At 37.9% G+C, this 20,709-nt stretch overlaps 1 protein-coding gene across 3 annotated transcripts in view; it reads right to left on the reverse strand.

The window, feature by feature from the left end:
* TOGARAM1 (TOG array regulator of axonemal microtubules 1) overlaps window positions 1–20,709 on the reverse strand; it is a 71,871-nt gene that overhangs the window by 48,852 nt on the left and 2,310 nt on the right. For all 3 annotated transcript variants that reach the window (XM_055132903.1, XM_055132902.1, XM_055132901.1), the window contains exons 2-6: window positions 14,792–14,951; window positions 11,063–11,197; window positions 6,058–6,348; window positions 3,613–3,872; window positions 929–1,161 (exon numbers count right to left, since the gene is read on the reverse strand). In XM_055132903.1, coding sequence (XP_054988878.1) covers window positions 929–1,161; window positions 3,613–3,872; window positions 6,058–6,348; window positions 11,063–11,197; window positions 14,792–14,951 — 1,079 coding nt within the window. The remainder of the gene's footprint in view (window positions 1–928; window positions 1,162–3,612; window positions 3,873–6,057; window positions 6,349–11,062; window positions 11,198–14,791; window positions 14,952–20,709) is intronic.

Consider the following 20,709-nt stretch of genomic DNA (forward strand, 5'->3'; position numbering starts at 1 on the left):
AGTTTTTCTAAAAGAGGAATAAGAGGATAAATTTAGATAGAAAGAAAAATAAAGTAGAGCTTAGTCAAGAGGATTCTATTAGTTTAGCACTCCAAACAGCTGGGGTTGTATTTTTCCTTTCCATCTCCATTTCAAACCAAAGGTAAGCAAGATAATATTTGTAAATCTTTGTCATCACTTAAATTCAGTTTAGACTCTACCACCACTGGCAGACCAGGAGTAGCATACAACATTGGATGGGATGTAAAGTAGAAGGCAATCAATCTAGATTAAGAAAATATTAACAGATAAGGCTTAACCTGAAACAAGTTAGTAACCTCTTATACAAGGCCCAATGGCTCCAGAGTGAGATACAACAATCTTCACAGACTTTCTTCTAAGGAAATCTTTTTTGATCATTTTTAGTAAATTATTCATAACAAGCAATACAAAATAAATTATTTAGGGCCTGCTATTGGGGCAGACTTGGGTGGTGGTTGGGAAAATTGGAAATAATAGTGGTAGGAAGGTATAATGGTGGAGGAATTGGTGTTGGAATATTGAATGTAATAGATCATCATGAACAACTTAGAAAATAAATGCAATATAGACTGGAGACACAGCACAACAATATAAGCATATGCTTTGCATGTGGGAGTCCTGGGTTCAATTCCCAGCACCAAATGGTTCCTGAGTGTAACCAGAAGCAACACTCAAGCACAGAGTTGGGAGAAGCCTTTGAACAATACCAGATATAACCCCAAAATAAAAATAAGAAAATAAATGTAATTCAACATTTTTTAAAGGTATAAATGGTTCTAACATTTTTTTTAATGTGCTATTTTTAAATAGGAAAAAGGGCCAAAGAAAAAAACCTCAAATGTGATACTGAGTTTCAGGTTAGAACTTACAGCTTAGCATCTATTAACTATGTCAAAAAATAACATACATTATCCTCTTCCCCTGGGGAGTTGTAGACAGAGAAGAAGTTAATGATTCTTGGCTGTAAACACCACTTTCACTGTAAGAGCTGATGTTTGGAGAGGAAGATCGAGAAGGGGAGTCCACCGTTAAGTCAAGCTTAATTGCAGAGTCAGGACTTTCAAGATCAGAAGTACTACCACTCAGTTTTGCTCTTTTCTTAGCAGCACTGTTACGAAGGGACCTTAGGGAACTTTGCATCTAAGAAGAAAATAAAAACAACTTTACATGATAAATATTAGGAAAGGTTACCCTTATATTTTAAATTCCATGACAAGCTCCAATCCAGAACTAAAAATATAAGTACATAGTATAACCACATACTTAACACTCAGCTGTTTAAAATGAACAGCTAACTGGTTTCTAAGCCTAAACAAGAAAGAACAAGTTATTTTTCATATTGTTCCCATATTAGGCAAAATGAGCAATGTATAATAATCCAATCAACAGGAGACAGTGATGGATTTCATACCCAAGCTCCTTCTCCCCACCTATGACAGTAATTGAAAGAAACCTTGGAAGTAGTAACCGCTCTTTTCTCAGCATATCCAACATTGTGAAAAACAATGAAGATCTTCACACCAAAAACTTCAAGTCATAGTACCTCCTGAAGGAAAACAGTACATGTCCCTGCTAAAAAGGACATAAAAGGCCAAAGTCTTTTATGTAAAGCTCTTTTTCTCATCAGAAACAGGATGAGAAAATTTCTCAGATATCAATCTGAACATTATGGAAATGGGAGAGCTACTAAACAATGCATTTAAAATAACTCCGAAAACAATCCACTAAATATATTAAATGAATGTTAGTACAAAAAGAAACATTTATTAAAGGAAATGCAGGAACAGGAAGAATCCTTACAAAAGAGATTGAAACTATAAACTATAAAATTCCAAACAAAAATGTTGGATTAAAAAAAAAAAAATCACAGGGGGCTGGAGAGATAGCACAGCGGGTAGGGCGTTTGCCTTACACGCGGCCGACCCGGGTTCAAATCCCAGCATCCCATATGGTCCCCTGAGCACGGCCAGGGGTAATTCCTGAGTGCAGAGCCAGGAGTAACCCCTGTGCATCGCCAGGTGTGACCCAAAAAGCAAAAAAAAAAAAAAAAAAAAAATCACAGATGAAATAAAAACCTCCATGAAAGCAAACAGATTCAATCTCACAGAGGAAATATAAGTAAAATTATGGGAAACAAGGTTTGGAAGCATCTGGAGATTCCTGGGATCTACTCCCAGCTCTGTGTTCAGGGGCTGCTTCCAAAGATGCTCAGGGGACTGTGTGGTGCTGGAGCCAGAACTGGGATGGGCTGAAGGCAACATAAGCATCTTAGTATCTGTATTAACTTTCTAGCCCCCAATAAATAAACTTTAAGATAAATTCCAGTAGTAACACAACTGGAAGAGGACTAATAGGATTTAAGAAAATGAAGAAGCCTTCAAGAACTAATGCACTCCTTAAGAAGTGGAAACATAAGGATACTGGATATAAAAATCAGGTGGAGAGGGTCTGGAGAAATAGTACAATGGGTAGGACATGCCCCCCATAAATTGACTCCTGAGTGCAGAGCCACGAGTTAGCAGGCCTTGACCATTACTTGGTGCAGCCCAGAAACTCCCGCCCCCTCTTCCCTTGCAAAAAAAAAAAAAAAAAAAAGAAATAGAAGAGAAAAGAGGGGCTTGAGCAATAGCAGAACAGATAGGGTGTTTGCCTTGCACTCAGCTGACCCCAGATGGATCCTTGGCATCCCATCTCGTCTCCCTTGCACTGCCAGGAGTGATTCCTGAGTACAGAGCCAGAAGTAATCCCCGCAAATCCCAGGTGTAGTCCCAAAAATAAATAAATAAATAAATGGAACACAATTTTAAGCTGATATAAGGCAAATTGAAATGATAAAGAGGAAGCATCCACAGATAGTGCTAAATCTATGGTAAGATGTCATATTTCTTCTCTGAAAAAACTAGCATATGTATAGTTATATTTACAATATACTTTTATATTATAATTAGAGTGACTTAGGATCCAAATATTGAGTATTCAATAAGATCCCAATTTCACAAATACAAACTTACACCTATGCATGAGGGACAGTTTGCAGTTGTTAAAGATGAGGAACAATACAAATCAAGTTAATAAATATATAATAAATTAATATAAGATGTTAGCAATAAATATAAAAGAACAAAACTAGATACAACACAAATTAAAGGTTTTTGTGAAAGAACAGAAACAATATTGGGGAGAAAACTATGTTACATTCATTATTCAAAAAGCAGGAAATAAAGATCAATTGTGTATTGGAAAGAGTTATTGGATAGCTGTATTACTATGTTATCTGTACTTCAATTAAAAAAGAAATGATATATGTACAGAAGAAATTCTAGAACTTGAAGTATAAATTAAGTTGTGATAAATTTTCTTCCTCAAAGAAACAGTTCACTGTAATTTCACAGTTTCTATAATGAGCATAAAACATTATTAAGGTATGAAAATACCTTGTGGAATAAAAAGTACTTGATTTTTTTCTCAGGTAACAATTACTTTACAAAAACAAACAAGCATTTAAAAAATACAAGCATTTGTATTTTTGTAAAAAATAAAATTATTTTTAATTATGAAAATTATTAATATTAAAATTATTTTAAAACTTACCTCTTCTTGATCCAAATCTTTATCCCTGATATTTAATTCTGAAAGATCAATTTTAAGACTATCTTTTTCACTCTTCCAAATAATATCAGGCTCTTTCTTTTTGGGTCCTACTGTGCTTAAATCAGCTTTATCAGGTAAAAGGCTGATTCCCCTGGGTATGGGAGGGACTGGCTTGGATCCATTTAGTCCTCGTCGGGAAGATGGTGATCTCATCAAAGCAGGTGTAAGTTGAATTGCAGGTTTTTCTGGAGAATTTTCTCCTGCATAAAAAACACACTTTTTAAAAAATGTCATAGAAGTGGGAATTAAAATGACACTAGGAATATAGTATTCTTAAACAAAAAGCCTAGTATCTGTTTGAGAAAAAAAATACTATTTAAAATTATATAGAAGTATTAATTAGTATCCCCTAACAAATGTAACAAAATGAACCATCAAAATTCATCCCCAAATAAAACAAAAATATTATGTACCAAGTCAAATTTCTATCTTCATATGAAGTTCATAAATAGTTAGAAGGTTTTATCTTTTGGACTTATTTAATTATGTAAGCAACATCTGAATGACTACTTCATTCAAAGAAGTAATACAGAAAGAGAGCATGGATAGAACAAATTAAAGTACCAGCTTTCAGTACATTATTGGCTTTGATAAGTCAAAACAAAAATAGAAAAGAATGACGAAGATTCAGTATAAAAGGGTAAAAAAAATTGATTAGAGAATAAACTGACCTTATAGTAATAACTGAAACATTAGTACTGTGGTAAGTTTATAGGTAGAAAGTCTTACCTTAGAGACTGAATAGAGAAACCTCTATAAAATGTGTGGAATATCAGAATTTTCCTTTCTCCCCCCACAACTTCTCCCGCCCCCCTACCCCTATAGTAATCCAGATCAAGATCACCTAGGCACATGTGGCTAATGTCCTCAAGCTTACCCTAGACACTTTATAAGTCACTAAAACATCTCCCAGGCCCTTCTTTTTTTTTTTTTAATTTATTTTATTGAATCACCATGTAGAAAATTACAATGCTTTCAGGCTTAAGTCTTAGTCATACAATGCTGAAACAACCATCCCTTCACCAGTGCCCATATCCCACCACCGAAAAAAAAAAACCAAAAACAAACAAAAAAACCCACAGTATGCCTCCCATCCCGCCCACTCCCACACACCCCCCTTATAACTGATAAATTTCACTTTACTTTCTATTTACTTTGGTTACATTCAATATTTCAACACAATCCTCACCATTATTGTTAGGAGCACCCCACTAGAGTGAGACCTGTTGTGAAGGGAAATGAGGTCGCGCAGCCGTGGTAGCGGCCACGTGGTTTTGGATTTCTGTACTTTAACAACTAAGTCCAGGGAGATTTCTTCCGGATATTCGATCATTGCAAGCTTGTAAACCCCATCTGTGGTCGTCATAATATGGCGGTTGCCACGCCCTTCGTCCCTGGGAAGGGACAGGCGAGAGAGAGAAATACCTTTTCCCTCCTGGGCGGGCATGGGGTCGCGGCTCTCCCAGGCCCTTCTTACCAAGGATCACAAATAGAGGAAGTCAAGAATCATCTTGCACATGTGAAGGCACCAGAAGCAGTATAAGGCCTAAAGCCTGCCAGAGAAGTGCTTAAAGCCACCTTCTAATTTTAGAGAGAGCTACTGTTAAAAATATTTTAAATTATAAAAAGTTATAAAAATAGAACTGCTTCAAATTTTAACATACTAAACACTGAATAAGTGTCAAATAAGAAAGAAACTTTACAATTTGAATGACAATGAATTCCATTTTATATTTGTAAACTAAAACTTGTTCGTATGCTCTAAGGTTATTCAGGGGGGCTGTGCACTTCCACCTGATCATAAGACTTATTCCTGGTTCTGAGCTAAAGGATTATTTCTAACAAGGCTCAGGGGACCATCAGAGATGCTGGTGATCAAATCCAAGTTGGCTGTTTGCTAAGGCAATCACCTTACTCACTATACTATCTCTCCATCCCTCTCATGACCATTTTAAAGCATGAATAGATGTGTCACTTTGTTTTTGTAATTTTTTTTTGGGGGGGGGCACATGTCCAATGGTGTTCAGGGCTTATTCCTGGCTTTGTGCTCATATATCACTCCTGGTGGTACTCAAGGGACAATATACAATGCCAGGGATTAAACTGGGATATAGGCATGCAAGGCAAGAGTCTTCCCCACTCCAGGCCCTTATACTGCAACTTGTAAAGTCTGTTTTTCTCAAAAATGACAAAATAACTTTCAGCTAAATTTTATATTACACATTTGATCTATTAACACTACCAATTATTTTCCTGTATCATTTACTAATTCATAGAAATAAAATACAATTTACTAGCTTTTAAAAATCTAGCAACCCCAACTCCAAAATAATAAATCGCACATGCAAAGTTGAAAAAAGTATCAATTTTAACCATCTTTTCTACCTGTAGGGTCAGACGATTTGGGGCTGACAAGCTTTTTCTGTGCAGTTGGCTTGGATAATCCTTCAAAATTTTTAAGAGGCCAGGAATTTGAGAAATTAACAGAATTATCTTGAGACTTCTTTGGAGATACATTAAGAGATGTGTGCTTTGGACTAGTTCGAGGTGAGGAGAGAGGATAGGATGGGAGGATGAAGGCTCCTGTCCCTGGATTTGGACCAGAGTATGAAGTCCGTTCTGCTTGACTACCAAAGGTTTGTTGTGTTTTATTACCAAAACTTAGGCTGGTATATACTGCAACAAAGCAAAAGAGATTATGTTATTTATGTAATATTTCCTAGAGCAAGTTTTGCTTTACATATTCAGGTTTTCAGCTCATCTTCTATTTATGTTTATTTTCAAAGGGGAGCACACTTTATGGTGCTCAAGGATCATTCCTGGTGATGCTTGGCAGACCATACTGAGTATTGGGGATTCAATCTAGGTCGAGGCTAGGCTCAAATTCAATCTAGGCCCAAACAAGTTCCTTAGTAGCTCTCTACACCCCCTAGTTATTTTTTTAAAATAAGTTCAATTGGATGGAGAGATAGTACTGAGTAGGAAACATGCCTTGCATTTGGCTAACGTGGGTTCAACCACTGGCACCCTATATGGTCCCCCAAGCCTTTCAGGAGTAAGTCCAGAAGGCAGAGTCAGGGGTAAGCCCTGAACACAGTTGGTTGTGGCCCCAAAATTGAAATATAAAACAAAAATATAAAACTGGGTTCCAGAAATCTATGTGTCTATCATTGTATTAATATTACAATGTTTTTATTATAAGATTATCCGATGAGTTTATCTGCCATAAAACAAAACCAAAAAAAGAAGAAGAATTATTAAATCTTCTGTAATTTAGATAGAAACACCTTTACTATTACTGTTTTGCGTTTGGGGGTCACATTCAGCATTAAGAGTGATAGGGTGCTACTCCTGATTCACTGGTCAGGGTCCATACCTGGTGATACTTGGGAGACAGTGTAGTACCAGGGATCAAACCAGGAGCAATTTGCACACAAAACATGCACTCCAGCCCATGGAACTATTTCCCCAGTCCATATTTAGATCTTTTAAAAAGTTTTCTTTATTTAAAGACAAAGGTGAAGGAGGGAGAGAAGAAGTAACATTTTTTATTGTGGTGAAGGGGGGGGGAATCACATAATCAGTTGCAGCACTTATATAATTTGCTATGGAGCTGGAAACTAGAAAAATCACACTAGATGATGTGTGGGTTGCCAGGAATAGGGAAAGTGCTCCACCATTGGAATAGAAGAAACATTAGGAAAGTGATAGAGGGTTTTGGGCATTTGTGGGTAGTGGGGTACAGAACTTGGTATATCAATACCATAAATATTAACACTATTGTAACCATGTTGCCTAACTAAATAAAATTAATTTAAAAAATTGTAACATTAAGGGGCCCACACCCAGGGATGCTGGGTTAGATGAGGTCATGCAGAGCTAGGGAGCAAAGTCACTGTATTATGCAATGAAAGGAACGCACACAATCCGTTGGAAGTATTTCCCTCTCACCCAGTATGCAATATTTGTCCATATTTTATACGTTAGGTGCTGGAGCGACACTACAGTGGGAAGGGCATTTGCCTTGCACGTGGCTGACCTGGGTTCGATTCCCAGCATCCCATAAGGTCCCCTGAGCACCGCCAGGAGTAATTCCTGAGTGCAAATCCAGGAGTAACCCCTGTGCACTGCCAGGTGTGACACAAAAAAAGCAAAAAGAAAAAAGAAAAAAAAAAAGGAATATTTTTATACGTTAGTAAGTATCCATCAACATTTTTTATCTGTTTTCTTTATTTGTCTAGTGTTTTTCCATGTTTTACTTTCTATTTTGATGTTTCTGACACTGCTCTGAAAAACAGCACTTGAAATGCTATTTAATTTAGCATTTCTAAAAATAAAATCTGAGGTTGGGAGAGAGTACAGCAGTTAGGGCACAGCCTTAGAGAACCCCAGCACTACAGAGCCTGAGCAGGATCTCAGCCTTAAGCCGTTGAGTTGAATCACTGCCCTGTTAGCTGAGAATCACTGGGAGGGCTCTCCAGTCTCCTGGGTACCACTTGAAGAGGCTCCTTCCGTGAAAATAAAATAAAATCCAACCTTTCTCTTTTTTGTTGTTTTGTTTTTTTTGTTTTGTTTTGTTCTGGGGCCATATCCAGCAATGCTCAGGAGTAACCCCTTCGAAGTTTACACTTCGGAATTATTCCTGTTAGTGTTCAGGGAACCATATGGGATGCTGGAGATCGAACCCAGGTCCATCTTGTGCAAGGCAAGTGCCCTAGTTTGCGACGTGCAAGTGTAAGCCCCTTCATTTGATTCCCAGCAATGAAAAACAAATAAATTAAATTGGGTGATCAGAGTATTTTAGGCACAATGATATTTATATATACATATAATAAAAATCAATAGAATGCGACAAAATCTATCAATTTTCAACACTGTTGTGATTCACAGTATTTTTAAATGAGTGGTTGGGGATATGGATCAAAGGGTTGAGAATACACTTTTATTTGTTCGATAACCAATACCACATGGTCCTCGCAGCACCAATAGGTATGGCTCTGGTGATCCTTGAGTACCTCTAGGTATGTGGTCTCCAAAAATAATAAATATTAGTTATTAAATTGGGATGAGAATTCTATATGGTCTGGATCTATTATCTGTTCTTTCATCCTTTCAAAACAAATCATGAAATTTGTTAGTTAAGATGGTGGCAGTCCTGAAAGAATTTTTGATGTAAAATATACTACTAAGTTGAATTATAATTTTATCAAAAGTTGGGTTTTTTGCTTTTGTTTTTGCTTGTTTGGGGGGCACACCTGGCAGTACTTGGAGGTTACTCCTGGCTTTGCACTGAGGTATTACTCCTGGCCCAACTCAGGGGACCATATGGGATGCCAGGGATAAACCTGGGTCAGTTGGATACAAGGCAAGCGCCTTACCTACTATACTATGTCTCCAGACTCAAAATTCTAACTTTAGAAGAACATGATATCCCTTTAGTAGTTGCTCTAATAGTTATTCCCAGAAGTTAGAGAAAATCAGAGACATGACAAAGATCTGATTAAACAGAGATTAGACGTCTTCAAGGGTAATGAAATTCCTCCAGAATATTCTAAATAGAAACAGACTCAGCAACACAGATAAATCTCTGCTTCTACTAATTAGGATATCTAGTCAAACTTCAGATCATTTAAAAAAGTGAACAGTGGGGGCTGGAGTGATAGCACAGCGGGTAGGGCATTTGCCTTGCATGCAGCCGACCCGGGTTCGATTCCCAGCATCCCATATGGTCCCCTGAGCACCGCCAGGAGTAACTCCTGAGTGCAGAGCCAGGAGTAACCCCTGTGCATTGTTGGGTGTGACCCAAAAAAGCAAAAAAAAAAAAAAAAGTGAATAGTGGCTAGGGGCTAGGGAGCTAGCTCAAAGAACTATAGGCACTTTTTACATTCAGGTGGTCCTTGCAACACATATTTATCTAAGTACCAAAAGGAGCAACCCCCCCGCCTCCAACCAAGCACCATGCTGTAAGTAGCCCAAGCGTGCAGCCTGTAGTGGCAAAAAAAGAAAAAGTAAAAAGAAAAATAAAATTTTTAAAAAGGGAAATATGGACTATTTTATTGGAAATAATACCACGCAGAAGAACTTAATGGAGTCATATGTCCCTGTGTGTTGGGTGGAGGAAAGAACAGCTGAAATATAAGTGCTACTTAAACTTGAAATAATTATTACTTTTCCATCAATCTTTGATAAAGGCACATACAAAAATCAAAACACATATAGAAATATTTGATCTGTTTTATGAATAATTGCAATTAGTCTTAAAACAAAAAAACATTTATAGAAAGTAACTGTTTCCTACTATCACAAGACACTTTGTTTTATTTGGGGGTTATACCTCGTGGTATTCAGGGTTTATTCCAGGCTGTGCATTCAAGGTTCACTCCTGGTGAGGTTCTGGGAACCACATGTATGTGGTGTCTGGGACTGAACCCGGGTCGCCCACGTGCAAAGTAAGTACTCTACCCTGTACTATCACTCTGGTCCCAACATAGTCTTAATAGTTAATGCTTGGCACTAAATGTTGAAAAATCCCTTAACAAAATCTACAGGGATCCCTGGGGACACATTCCACTTTATTTCAATAATATGTCTTCAACCATTCTAGATTTTGTTTTTATTCTCTGAGCAAGTAAACCGACTGGATTCCACGGGACGTCAAAAGAACGCCTGGCCGCCCACCTACAAGATGGTCAGACTTCTTTGTCAAGACCCTGAGTGAATGGTTTGCTAATCTTTGTGTTCCTGAAGCGAGCAGATGCCATTGGGCTACCCTACCACGCGACAGGGACAAATGGGGACATTACTGGCACCCGCTTGAGTAAATCAATGAGCAATGGGATCAGAAGTGATACAAGTGAAGTGAGCAAGTAAAGTACATTCTTATCTCAGGTATTTTGCATTTGCTGATAGCTCTGTCTAGATTTTTTTTTTTCCTCCAACCAAATCTATGATTCTTCTTTAAGGGAAAGATTAAGTATCATTCCCTGAGAGGCTTTACCTGACCACTCATGCTAAAATATCACTCTAAAACCATTCATTCTACTGCTTTTAATCCACACCACTTTTATAGCATCCTGAATTAAATTTAGTAACATTAAATTTATTATAATTAAAGTTTGGTTTCATTTGGAGAAATAAGCTAGAATATTTTTTTTAAAGAAAAAGAAACTAAAATAAAACTCATTTCTACCATGAATTTCTAAATACTGAAATTTTAATCAGCTACATTTATACAAAGATTATCAAATCTAATAATTTTGGATAATAATTACGAGAACTGCCAAGCTGTTCTTTTCTAAATAACTTTTCTCTTTCATGGTAAAATTACACAAAATAACATAGGAATTAGATTTATAAATCATTTGAATCCAAATAGATTTGGAATTTTAACCTTTATCTTGATGACTATTTGTTGTTCCCAGGAATTGTAAGTCAGAATCCACACTGCCTGTTTTACCAGATAACTGTGAAAATCCGTGCTGTCCACATTTCCCAGGAAGACTTGTCTGATGAGTTCCAGTAGTGCCTATTGAAGGCAGAAGAAAAACAAAAGTGAAAAATAACTAACATGATTATCTCTAATTGCAGAAATTTTGGTACCATACACATAGGAATAAGTACAGAAATATATGTAGAGTAAGGCGGGCAAGAATAGAATAAAGTTTCTGATAGAGTCAAGTGACATGACAAACTATTAAAGATGACATGAAAGTACGTTGACAACATATGCATAAAAGTACATATTATTTTCATTCTTTGTTTTTGGGCCACACCCGGTAGTGCTCAGGGCTTAATCCTGGCTCTCTGCACTCAGGGATCACTCCTGGTAGGCTCAGGGGACTGGGACAAAATCAGAAAGGCCACATGCAAAGCAAATGTTCTACCCACTGCACTATCACTCCAGCCCCCAAGGCCCACATTCTTACATATTCCTCTGTCACCATGGAATGCTTCTTCAGACCCGCATTTCCTTCTTCCCACAGTACATACCATAGCCAAAAAAACCTAGTATGGAACTCTTTGACTTCCTTTCCTAACATAAATTGGGCACTCATACAGTCTTCAACCTTACCTAGACATTCATGTTTCCTAGATCCCTAACCTCCTTCTGTGCCTGGTCAAAGTTCTCCCTGGACAGCAAAATAAGCATGAAGAAAATAAGGCACCCCATTTATTAATACAAAAAAATGAACTTAATACCTAGTAGTTTTGAAATTCTATTATTTATAAAAATCCCTGCAATTTCAAGCCTTTTAATATTAGACATCTTCTAATTCTTTTTCTTTGGCCAGGAGGGGGGCGTCAGGGCTAGGGAGAAGAGGGGTTTGGCCCCCACACAGTGCTGCTCAAGGGTCACCCTTGGCAAGTTTGAGGGACCATAAGGGGTGCTGGGGATCAAACCTGAGTCAACAGCATAGAAGGCAACTGCTCTACCTGCTGTACTATCTCTCCAATATAGCAGGTACTTCTAATTCTTAACTCCATGCTTTAGTCAGACTTTCTCCCTATCTGCAGTAGGTCTTTTGGTCTCACTTCCACGCACAATCATTTTCTTCTTCATAGTATAGTTTAAGCCAATTTCTTTTCAGAAGTTTTCATAAGCTTCAATATGTCCATAATCTTTTCCTCTCCTGAGTCTTTATTGTAGTAATAATCTGCATCATCTATTTTATGTGAGAGGTCTCTGTGGTGTTCATACAAGTTCTTACTGTGTCTTACTTTCTGGCAGTAATACTTACACACGTTTTTTAGTTACAGTGTTTGTCAGGGGTTGCACCCTTTAGGTATACTACTCAACTGGGGATCACAGACAGCAAAGCTGCCAAGCACAAACAACAAGGTCTACTGAACAGGTGACATCAGGGAAAAACTCACAGATATGCTTAAAAGTTCAAATTGTGGGGGGCCGGAGAGAAGTACAGAGGGTAGGGCATTTGCCTTGCATGCGGCCGACTGGAGTTCAATCCCCAGCATCCCATATGGTCCCCTCAGCACCGCCTAGAGTAATTCTTGAGTGCAGAGCCAGGAGTAACACCTGAGCATAGCTGATGTGGCCCATAACGCAAAAGAAAAAAAAAGCTCAATTTTTTTTTTAGTCTAGTACCTAAGATGTTCCCATATTCCAATTTATCTTTGGCCATCTAAATTAAAATTTGCTTTTACCCACCTTCCAGAATATCTCAATTCCTAGTATAAACCTTTGCTCTCTTCATACATTCTCTATAACTCTATCATATGCACCCCAAAATAAGTGAATACTAGGGGCTGGAGAGATAGCACAGCAGGTAGGGCATTTGCCTTGCACACGGCCAACCCGGGTTCGATTCCCAGCATCCCATATGGTCCCTCGAGCACCGCCAGGAGTAATTCCTGAGCGCATGAGCCAGGAATAACCCCTGTGCATCGCTGGGTGTGACCCAAAAAGAAAAAAAAAAGTGAATACTATGTTCACTTTAACACCTTTTCTAACTAATATGACCCATTACAATGATCACATACTCTGAATTACTTTAGTATCTACTTTCTGTAACTCATATGGATCATATCTAATCATATCTATTCTATTCCCCAAGTTATACATATACAATCAACAGATACTGAAAAGCCTATTGCAGTTTACCACATTTACAAACTACCCTGGTCTTTATGAACTCCTACCAGTACTATTTAAACTTATTTTCACTTTCACTCTTACCCTACTTCAGCCTAGTTTGGTGTAGTATTTAGGGATGGGGGACAGAAGGAGGGCAGGGGAAGGAGGAAGAGGGTGCAGGACTGGAACCCATTTAAATGTAATATACAAAATAAGACTGAAAAACATAACACAACTGATATAAACTCTTTTTTAAACTTTTTCTATATTTCATTGGTTAGGGGCATCACCTGGTGGTACTCCAGGCTTACTCCTGGCTCTGTACTCAAGGATCATTCCTGGCAAGACTGAGGGGACCATATGAAGTGTAAGGACCAAACCCAAGACAGCAGCATGCAAGGAAAGCAACTATCACTCCACTCTTTTCTTTATTTTAAAAAATGCTTCTCATTTAGAATAAAAGCCAAAGTTCATTTAATAGTCTATTTCTGCTTTCCCTTACACATTTATTCATTTCAATTCAGTCATACTCGTCTCTGATATTTCTCAATGTGTCCCATAATCTGCACTGATAATTTGCTCTTACTGGAACTATTTGTTTTTCTATGTTGTTATCTAGAAATTTTGCTGCAAATATTTCCTTGTGATTAGGGACTTTTCCACATAATTTAAAATAGTGAGTTTTCTTTTCAATTCCTCTTCTGTTTTACTTTTCTCCACAGTATATACCACATTTGACATACTCTGGCTAACATTTATTTAATGACTGCTTCTCTGAGAGAGCAAAAGGGAATGCCCTGCCACAGAGGCGGGATGGTGGGGGGGATGGGGGGATGGTAGGAGGGATGCTGGGACGATTGTTGGTGGAAAATGGGCACTGGTGAAGGGATGGGTACTCAATCATTGTATGACTGAAACACAAGCACAAAAGGTTGTAAGTCTGTAACTGTACCTCACGGTGATTCACTAATAAAAAAAATTTAAAAATTTAAAAAATGACTGCTTCTCCCCAGCTGAAATGTAAAATCTATAATACAAAAAGTTTTCCCTCTTCCATTCCGCCCTTCCCCACCACCATCTTTGGCCATATCCAGTGATGCTCAGGGAAGTACTCCTGACTCAGTACTCAGAGGAACATGCGGCGCTGCCTAAATGTTCCACATACAAAGCATACATTCTGCTCGCAGAGCTTTTCTCTGGCCCATTTTCTCTCTTTTGCTAATGGATATATATTAAGTATTTAGAAAAGTGCATGAACATGGAAGATACTTAATATATATGAATGGCTGATTAAGTAAGTACTGCCTTAAATTATTGTTTAAAAGTGAGAAACATTTCTACAGTCTTCTGAGACAGTTATGTCAAAGTATCCATTCTTATCAAATCTTTGAAAAGATTTTAACCTATAAGAAAAAAGTGAAACTGAACTGTCTAATTATAAATTTTATGAACCCCCAAATAAACCATTAAGCTCAGAGAAACTCGTAACTTGGTTCAGTATATAAAGTACCTGTATCTTTTACTTACCAGAGGCACATGCAGGAAGAGAATCTGGATTAAAATCTCGACTATTCTGAAATAAATTTCTTGATACTCTTTTTCTGCTAAAACATAAATCATCATTGACTGATGATTGACCTGGAGAAGGCTTTAATTTTGGAGATGGGATGAAATCATAAGCTGAAAACTAATAGAACAAAATTATGAATTAGCAAGTTTGTGTTGTTTACTGGGGAGTGAAAATATACAATACACAATAATCTAGGCCCAGTTAAGAAATTTGTATGATAAGAAAAGTAAATGTATCTAATATATGACAGAAATATTCACATAAAGGCAGATAGATGAACAGATTTAATTCTATGATAGAAATGTTCATTTTTCCTTCTTTCTTACTTCACTGCATCTGTACCTTACCTTTTCAATTTACATCCAGTAGCCAGGAAGGAACAAATACAAATGACAAAAATTAAATGACAACTTAAGTAGTGAAAAGAATGTTTCTAATTTAGCAACCCCATGATACTATGCCATCCTCACTTACATAGGTAATAAATGGCATTGTAGGTCACTAACCACCTTGCATTCCAGTCTACTATCCTAACTGACAAAATTTACTACCCATAATCAACAACCCTGATGGAAATGCATGTCTAATACAATCTAAGAAAATTTTTGTTGTTGTTGACTACACCCAGCGGTGCTCAGGGATCTCCTAGAAGCACTCTGGGAATCATATAGGTTGGCAGAGATTGGAAAAAAAAATGCAAATACTAGCATCAAAAACTAAAGTGAGGACACTACAGATAGAGCAGAGCCCACAGATATTAACATCAAGGAATATCACAAATAAGTTTATGCTCAGAAATTTAATGATCTAGAATAAATGGACCAATTCCTTAGAAAACACAATCTGCCGAACAGAGAATCAAGGTATCTAAATCAATAATTAATAACCTGCTAAAATAATCATCTCAGATAGTTACTGATGTTCATTACGGTTTGTGGGCCACACCCAGAAGTGCACAGGGGTTCTTCCTAGCTCTGTGTTCAGGGATCACTCGTGGCAGTGTTCCAGGGTCCATATGCTATGACAAGGATCACACCTGGGTTGGCCATATGCCAGGCCAATACCTTACCCATTATACTCTGTATCTATAGCCTTCCCTGGTGAATTCTAGGAAACCATCACCAAACAAATTGTATCAATTTGCTTTGATCTTTTTCAGGAGACAGAAATCAAGAAGAAAAAAAATAGATCAATATATCTTATAAACATAACTGCTAAAAAACTTCAAAATATTAGCAAGTGAAGGTATGTCAATTATAGCTAAAATAGCAAGCTGAATTCAGCAACATGTAATTGATTATACACTATGAACATAATCAAGTAGGATTTTTGTTGCTGTTATTTTGGGCCATACCTGATAAGGCCCTGGGGCCTGTTGGGGAGCAACAGTGGGAATGGGGGAGGAGTCACACCTGATCTGTGTCTGAATCACTCCCAGTGATGCTTGTGGAACCATACAACTACAGACCAAAATATTCAGCCACTTGAACTGAGAAATCTGGGCCAAACAAGTGGGATTTTCCCCAAAATTTACAAAGGCAGATTTGACAACTGAAAACTCTATCTCAAAGAAGAAAAAACACATGAGAGGCACATTATCCATGATAATATGATTTTAAAAAACACATTATCAATGAATGTAAAAAAAGTATGACAAAAATATTTATACATGTTTTTAATCATGTTTTATCATGCATAAAAATATTTATAATTTTTATGCATGATAAAAAAAATCTCAGTACACCAGAAAGCGAACTAGTCAACTTTATAAGTCACAAGCTATAAAAAACCTTCAGTTAGGGCTGTAGTGATAGCACAGCGGGTAGGACATTTGCCTTGCACGCAGACAACCCGGGTTCGATTCCCAGCATCCCATATGATCCTTCGAGCACTGCCAGGAGTAATTCCTGAGTGCCTGAGTCAGGAATAACCCCTGTGCATTGCTGGGAGTGACCCAAAAAGAAAAAAAAAAAAGCCAAATAAAAAAAAAAGAAAGATCTTCAGTTAGTATCACAATAATGGAAAGAGTCAAACCTTTTTTGCTAAAATCCAAAGGCAATAACTTGCCACACATCTACTCAAGATCATACTGGAAAAGAAAGCAGTTAAGAAAGGGAAATAATGGATGCACAGATGAAGGAAACATGAAAATGTCTTTTAAGATTATACTGCTAATCTTATTATACTTAGAAAATCAAAAGAATCAACAAAAACAAAAATCTCATGAATCTAATAAGCAATTATAGAAAGGTAACAGGATACAAGGTAAACATACAAGTCACAACGCAATTGAAATAATCAACTAAAAAACTTAATATGAGACCAGAGAGATAGTACAAAGGTTAATATGATGAGACCAGAGAGATAGTACAAGATTTGTTAAAGCATCTATTTTGAGGCAATCGACCCAGATTCAATTCCCAATACAATATAAGGTCCCAGCATCGGGGAGGTGTTTGCCTTGCCCATGACTGATCTGGGTTTGATCCCTGGCAATCCATATCCTCCCCCCGCCATCTCCCAGAACACCACCAGGACTTATCGCTGAGTGCAAAGCCAGGAATAAGCCCTGAGTGTCACAAGGTGTGACCCAAAAGCCAAAAACAAACAACAACAAATATATAGTCACCCAAACACCTCCAAAAGTGATCCCCATATGGGGCTGGAGCAATAGCATAGCGGGTAGGGCATTTGCCTTGCACACGGCTGACCCGAGTTCGATTCCCAGCATCCCATACTCCTTGAGCACCGCCAGGAGTAATTCCTGAGCGCACAGCCAGGAGTAGCCCCTGTGCATTGCTGGGTGTGACCCAAAAAGGAAAAAGGAAAGAAAAGCAAAATAAATGAAGTTTTCTATGTCTATGAGTAGGATTGAAAACTGTCAAGGTATCATTTTTTCTTGTCTAGAAAACACAATGCAATTTTATATCAAGAGACAATCCAATTTTCACCCAATCCTAGCAATTTGTTTTATAGATATCAATAAACTGATTAAGTTTAAATGGAGAAATGAAATGGCCCCAAATAACCAACTCCATACTGAAAACAAAACAAAGCTAAAGAACCACACAACATGATTCAAGATTTTATTTATAAAGCTACAGAAATCAAGATATTAAGATACTAAAAGAAATTCAGGTATTGGCAAAAAAGTTAACAGGCCAATGAAACAAACAAACAAACAAAAAATCGTAAAAATAGATCCACAGAAATAGTTACCTGATCTTTAATAAAGGAACAAAGTCAAACCAATAAAGAAAGATTGTATTTTAAATAAATGGTGTTGGAACAACTAGATATGTATGTCATAAAATGAATCTAGAGCCTGGGAGACAGTACAGGTGTTAGGGCACACTCAAGTTTGCTCTCTGAGGGGCTGGAGCCATAGCACAGCAGGTAGGGCGTTTGCCTTGCACGCGGCCAACCTGGGTTTGAATCCCAGAATTCCATATGGTCCCCTGAGCACCGCCAGGGGTAATTCCTGAGTGCAGAGCCAGGAGTGACCCCTGTGCATAGCCAGGTGTGACCCAAAAAGGAAAAAAATAAAAGTTTGTGCTCTGGTACACACAACAGGTCATCAGCAGGTAGCAAAGTAAACCTAGGTGGCTGATGCCTTTAAAAAAAAATTTTTTTTTTGCTTTTTTTTGGGTCACATCCAGCGATGCTCAGGGGTTACTCCTGGCTCTGCACTCAGAAATTGCTCCTGGTGGTGCTTGGGGGACCATATGGGATGCTGGGAATCGAACCCGGGTAGGCTGCGTGCAAAGCAAACGCCCTACCCACTGTATTATGGCTCCATCCCCTGTTTGGGTCACACCAGGGCTGCTCAGGGCTTTTGTACTTAGGGATCACTCCTGGTGGGGCTCAAGGGACCATAGGGGGTGCTGGGGATCAAATCTAGGCTGGCTCTGTGTAAGGTGCCTTACCTACCTGTGCTATCTCTCCAGCTCTGTGACTACTTTTTAGACATAACACCAAACAAAAGTAGACTCCATAGACGAATTGCTAAGATGCAATAGTGATAAAATTTTATCACTAAAATTAAATAATAATCTGTCTCAGTAAGGTAGGACAATAAGACACCAGGAAAAAAATTGCAAAAGACATAATCTGTTAAGGGCTGTCACTAGAAATGAATACAGAACTCTTCATATTCAACAAAATTAACAACTTCATTAAAATCTAGCAAAACACATCAGCAGACACCTAAGATAAGCAAATGGTAAACAAGCACATGAAAAAATGTCCACATCAAGGAACTGTATATTAAAACAATGAACTAAGATCCACACCTGTCAAAGTGTTGAAACCAGAACTCGGAGCACACCAAATGCTTGTGAGAACACACAGCAACAAGAACACTCATTCATTGCAGAGATGACTGACAATGCAATTAGTGACTGCAGCCACTTTTGAAGAAACCTCAATAATTTCTTATAAAACCAAACATACAATCCAGCCATCATCCTCATTACTGTTATCCAAAAGAACTGAAACTCCTGATCACAATATCTATATACACACATATATGTGTATGTATATACATATATATATATATATAAAATCTTTATTTCTAATTGCCAAAACTTAAGAGGAAACAGATGACCTTAAAAGAAACAGGCAGGTGTTTTGTGCTAGACACAACATGAGGCATCTTAAACGTTAGTCCTGAAAACTCATTTCAAGAATGGGAAAACACAAACTTAGACATGTGAGCTATGATACTGATATGATGCCATTCTTAGATGACATGGACATATTTAGCCATGAGCTATCAACACTCATAACTAATTTTTAAATGGTTCACCAAAGGGGTCAGCAGGTGAGGCACTTTGCCCTACACGTGGCCCTCCTGGGTTCAATCCCCCACACTCTATTTGGTCCCAGAAGCCCTCCGGGAATGATCCTTCAGCTCAGAACCAGGTATAAGCCCCTAGCACAGCTGGGTGTGGCCCCCAAACAAAAACAAACAGAAAAGTCTTAGTTCCTTTGGGGCCTGAGAAATAGTACAGAGGGTAGGGAACTTGCCTTGCATATGATCAAACAGGGTTCAATCCCAATCCCAGCACCACAAACCATCCTCTGAGCCCTGTCAGGAGTGAACCCTGAGGACAGAGCCAGGAGTATACCCTGAATACTGCTAGGTATGCTCCCACCCCCCAAAACAGGTTCAGTAAACATGTATCACAAATAACAAAACTGTAAGTAATAAGTACAAAGTGTGCAGATATTCATCAGTAAAATATAGGGGTAGGAGAGGAGGGAGAGAGAGAGAAAAAGAGAGAGAGAGAGAGAGAGGGAGAGACAGAGAGACAGAGGGAGAGAGGGGCATATTCAAGAGAGAACACGAGCTTGAAAAAGCAAGTCAAACCTATTTTAAGTTATCTGTATACTTGGATTTTTAAAATAAAACAAAAAACTACTTTGGGGGTTTTGGTTAAGATGGCACATGTCTTGGAAGATTTACTTTTCTACTGAAATCACTTATTTTCAATATCTGCACAGTGTTCTCTGTATTTCCTCTTACTAACAAATTTGTGATTGCCCAAGTACGTCTAAGACCTTCCCTATATTTTATAGAACTGGTCACATCATCCTCACCTTAGCTCTTCATCCCATGCCTTTTTAGGCATTCAATGCCTTAAGGAAATAACTGATATACTTAAAGAGACATGTTAAAACTGAAATTCAGTTATTGTCTATGTCACACTGTACCTCAAATTTAATCCACACAATTCATCCAGCAGGATGCCCAAGAAATGATCCCATGCAATCAGGTGATAGGTGCCTTTACTATACTAATATTCAAATTTATTTAAGTACAGAGAATAACAACCCTCAAATGACCTCACCCATCAAGTAACTAGAGACATTT

Source organism: Sorex araneus, chromosome 3, assembly GCF_027595985.1.
Source record: "Sorex araneus isolate mSorAra2 chromosome 3, mSorAra2.pri, whole genome shotgun sequence".
Classification (NCBI taxonomy): Eukaryota; Metazoa; Chordata; class Mammalia; order Eulipotyphla; family Soricidae; genus Sorex; species Sorex araneus.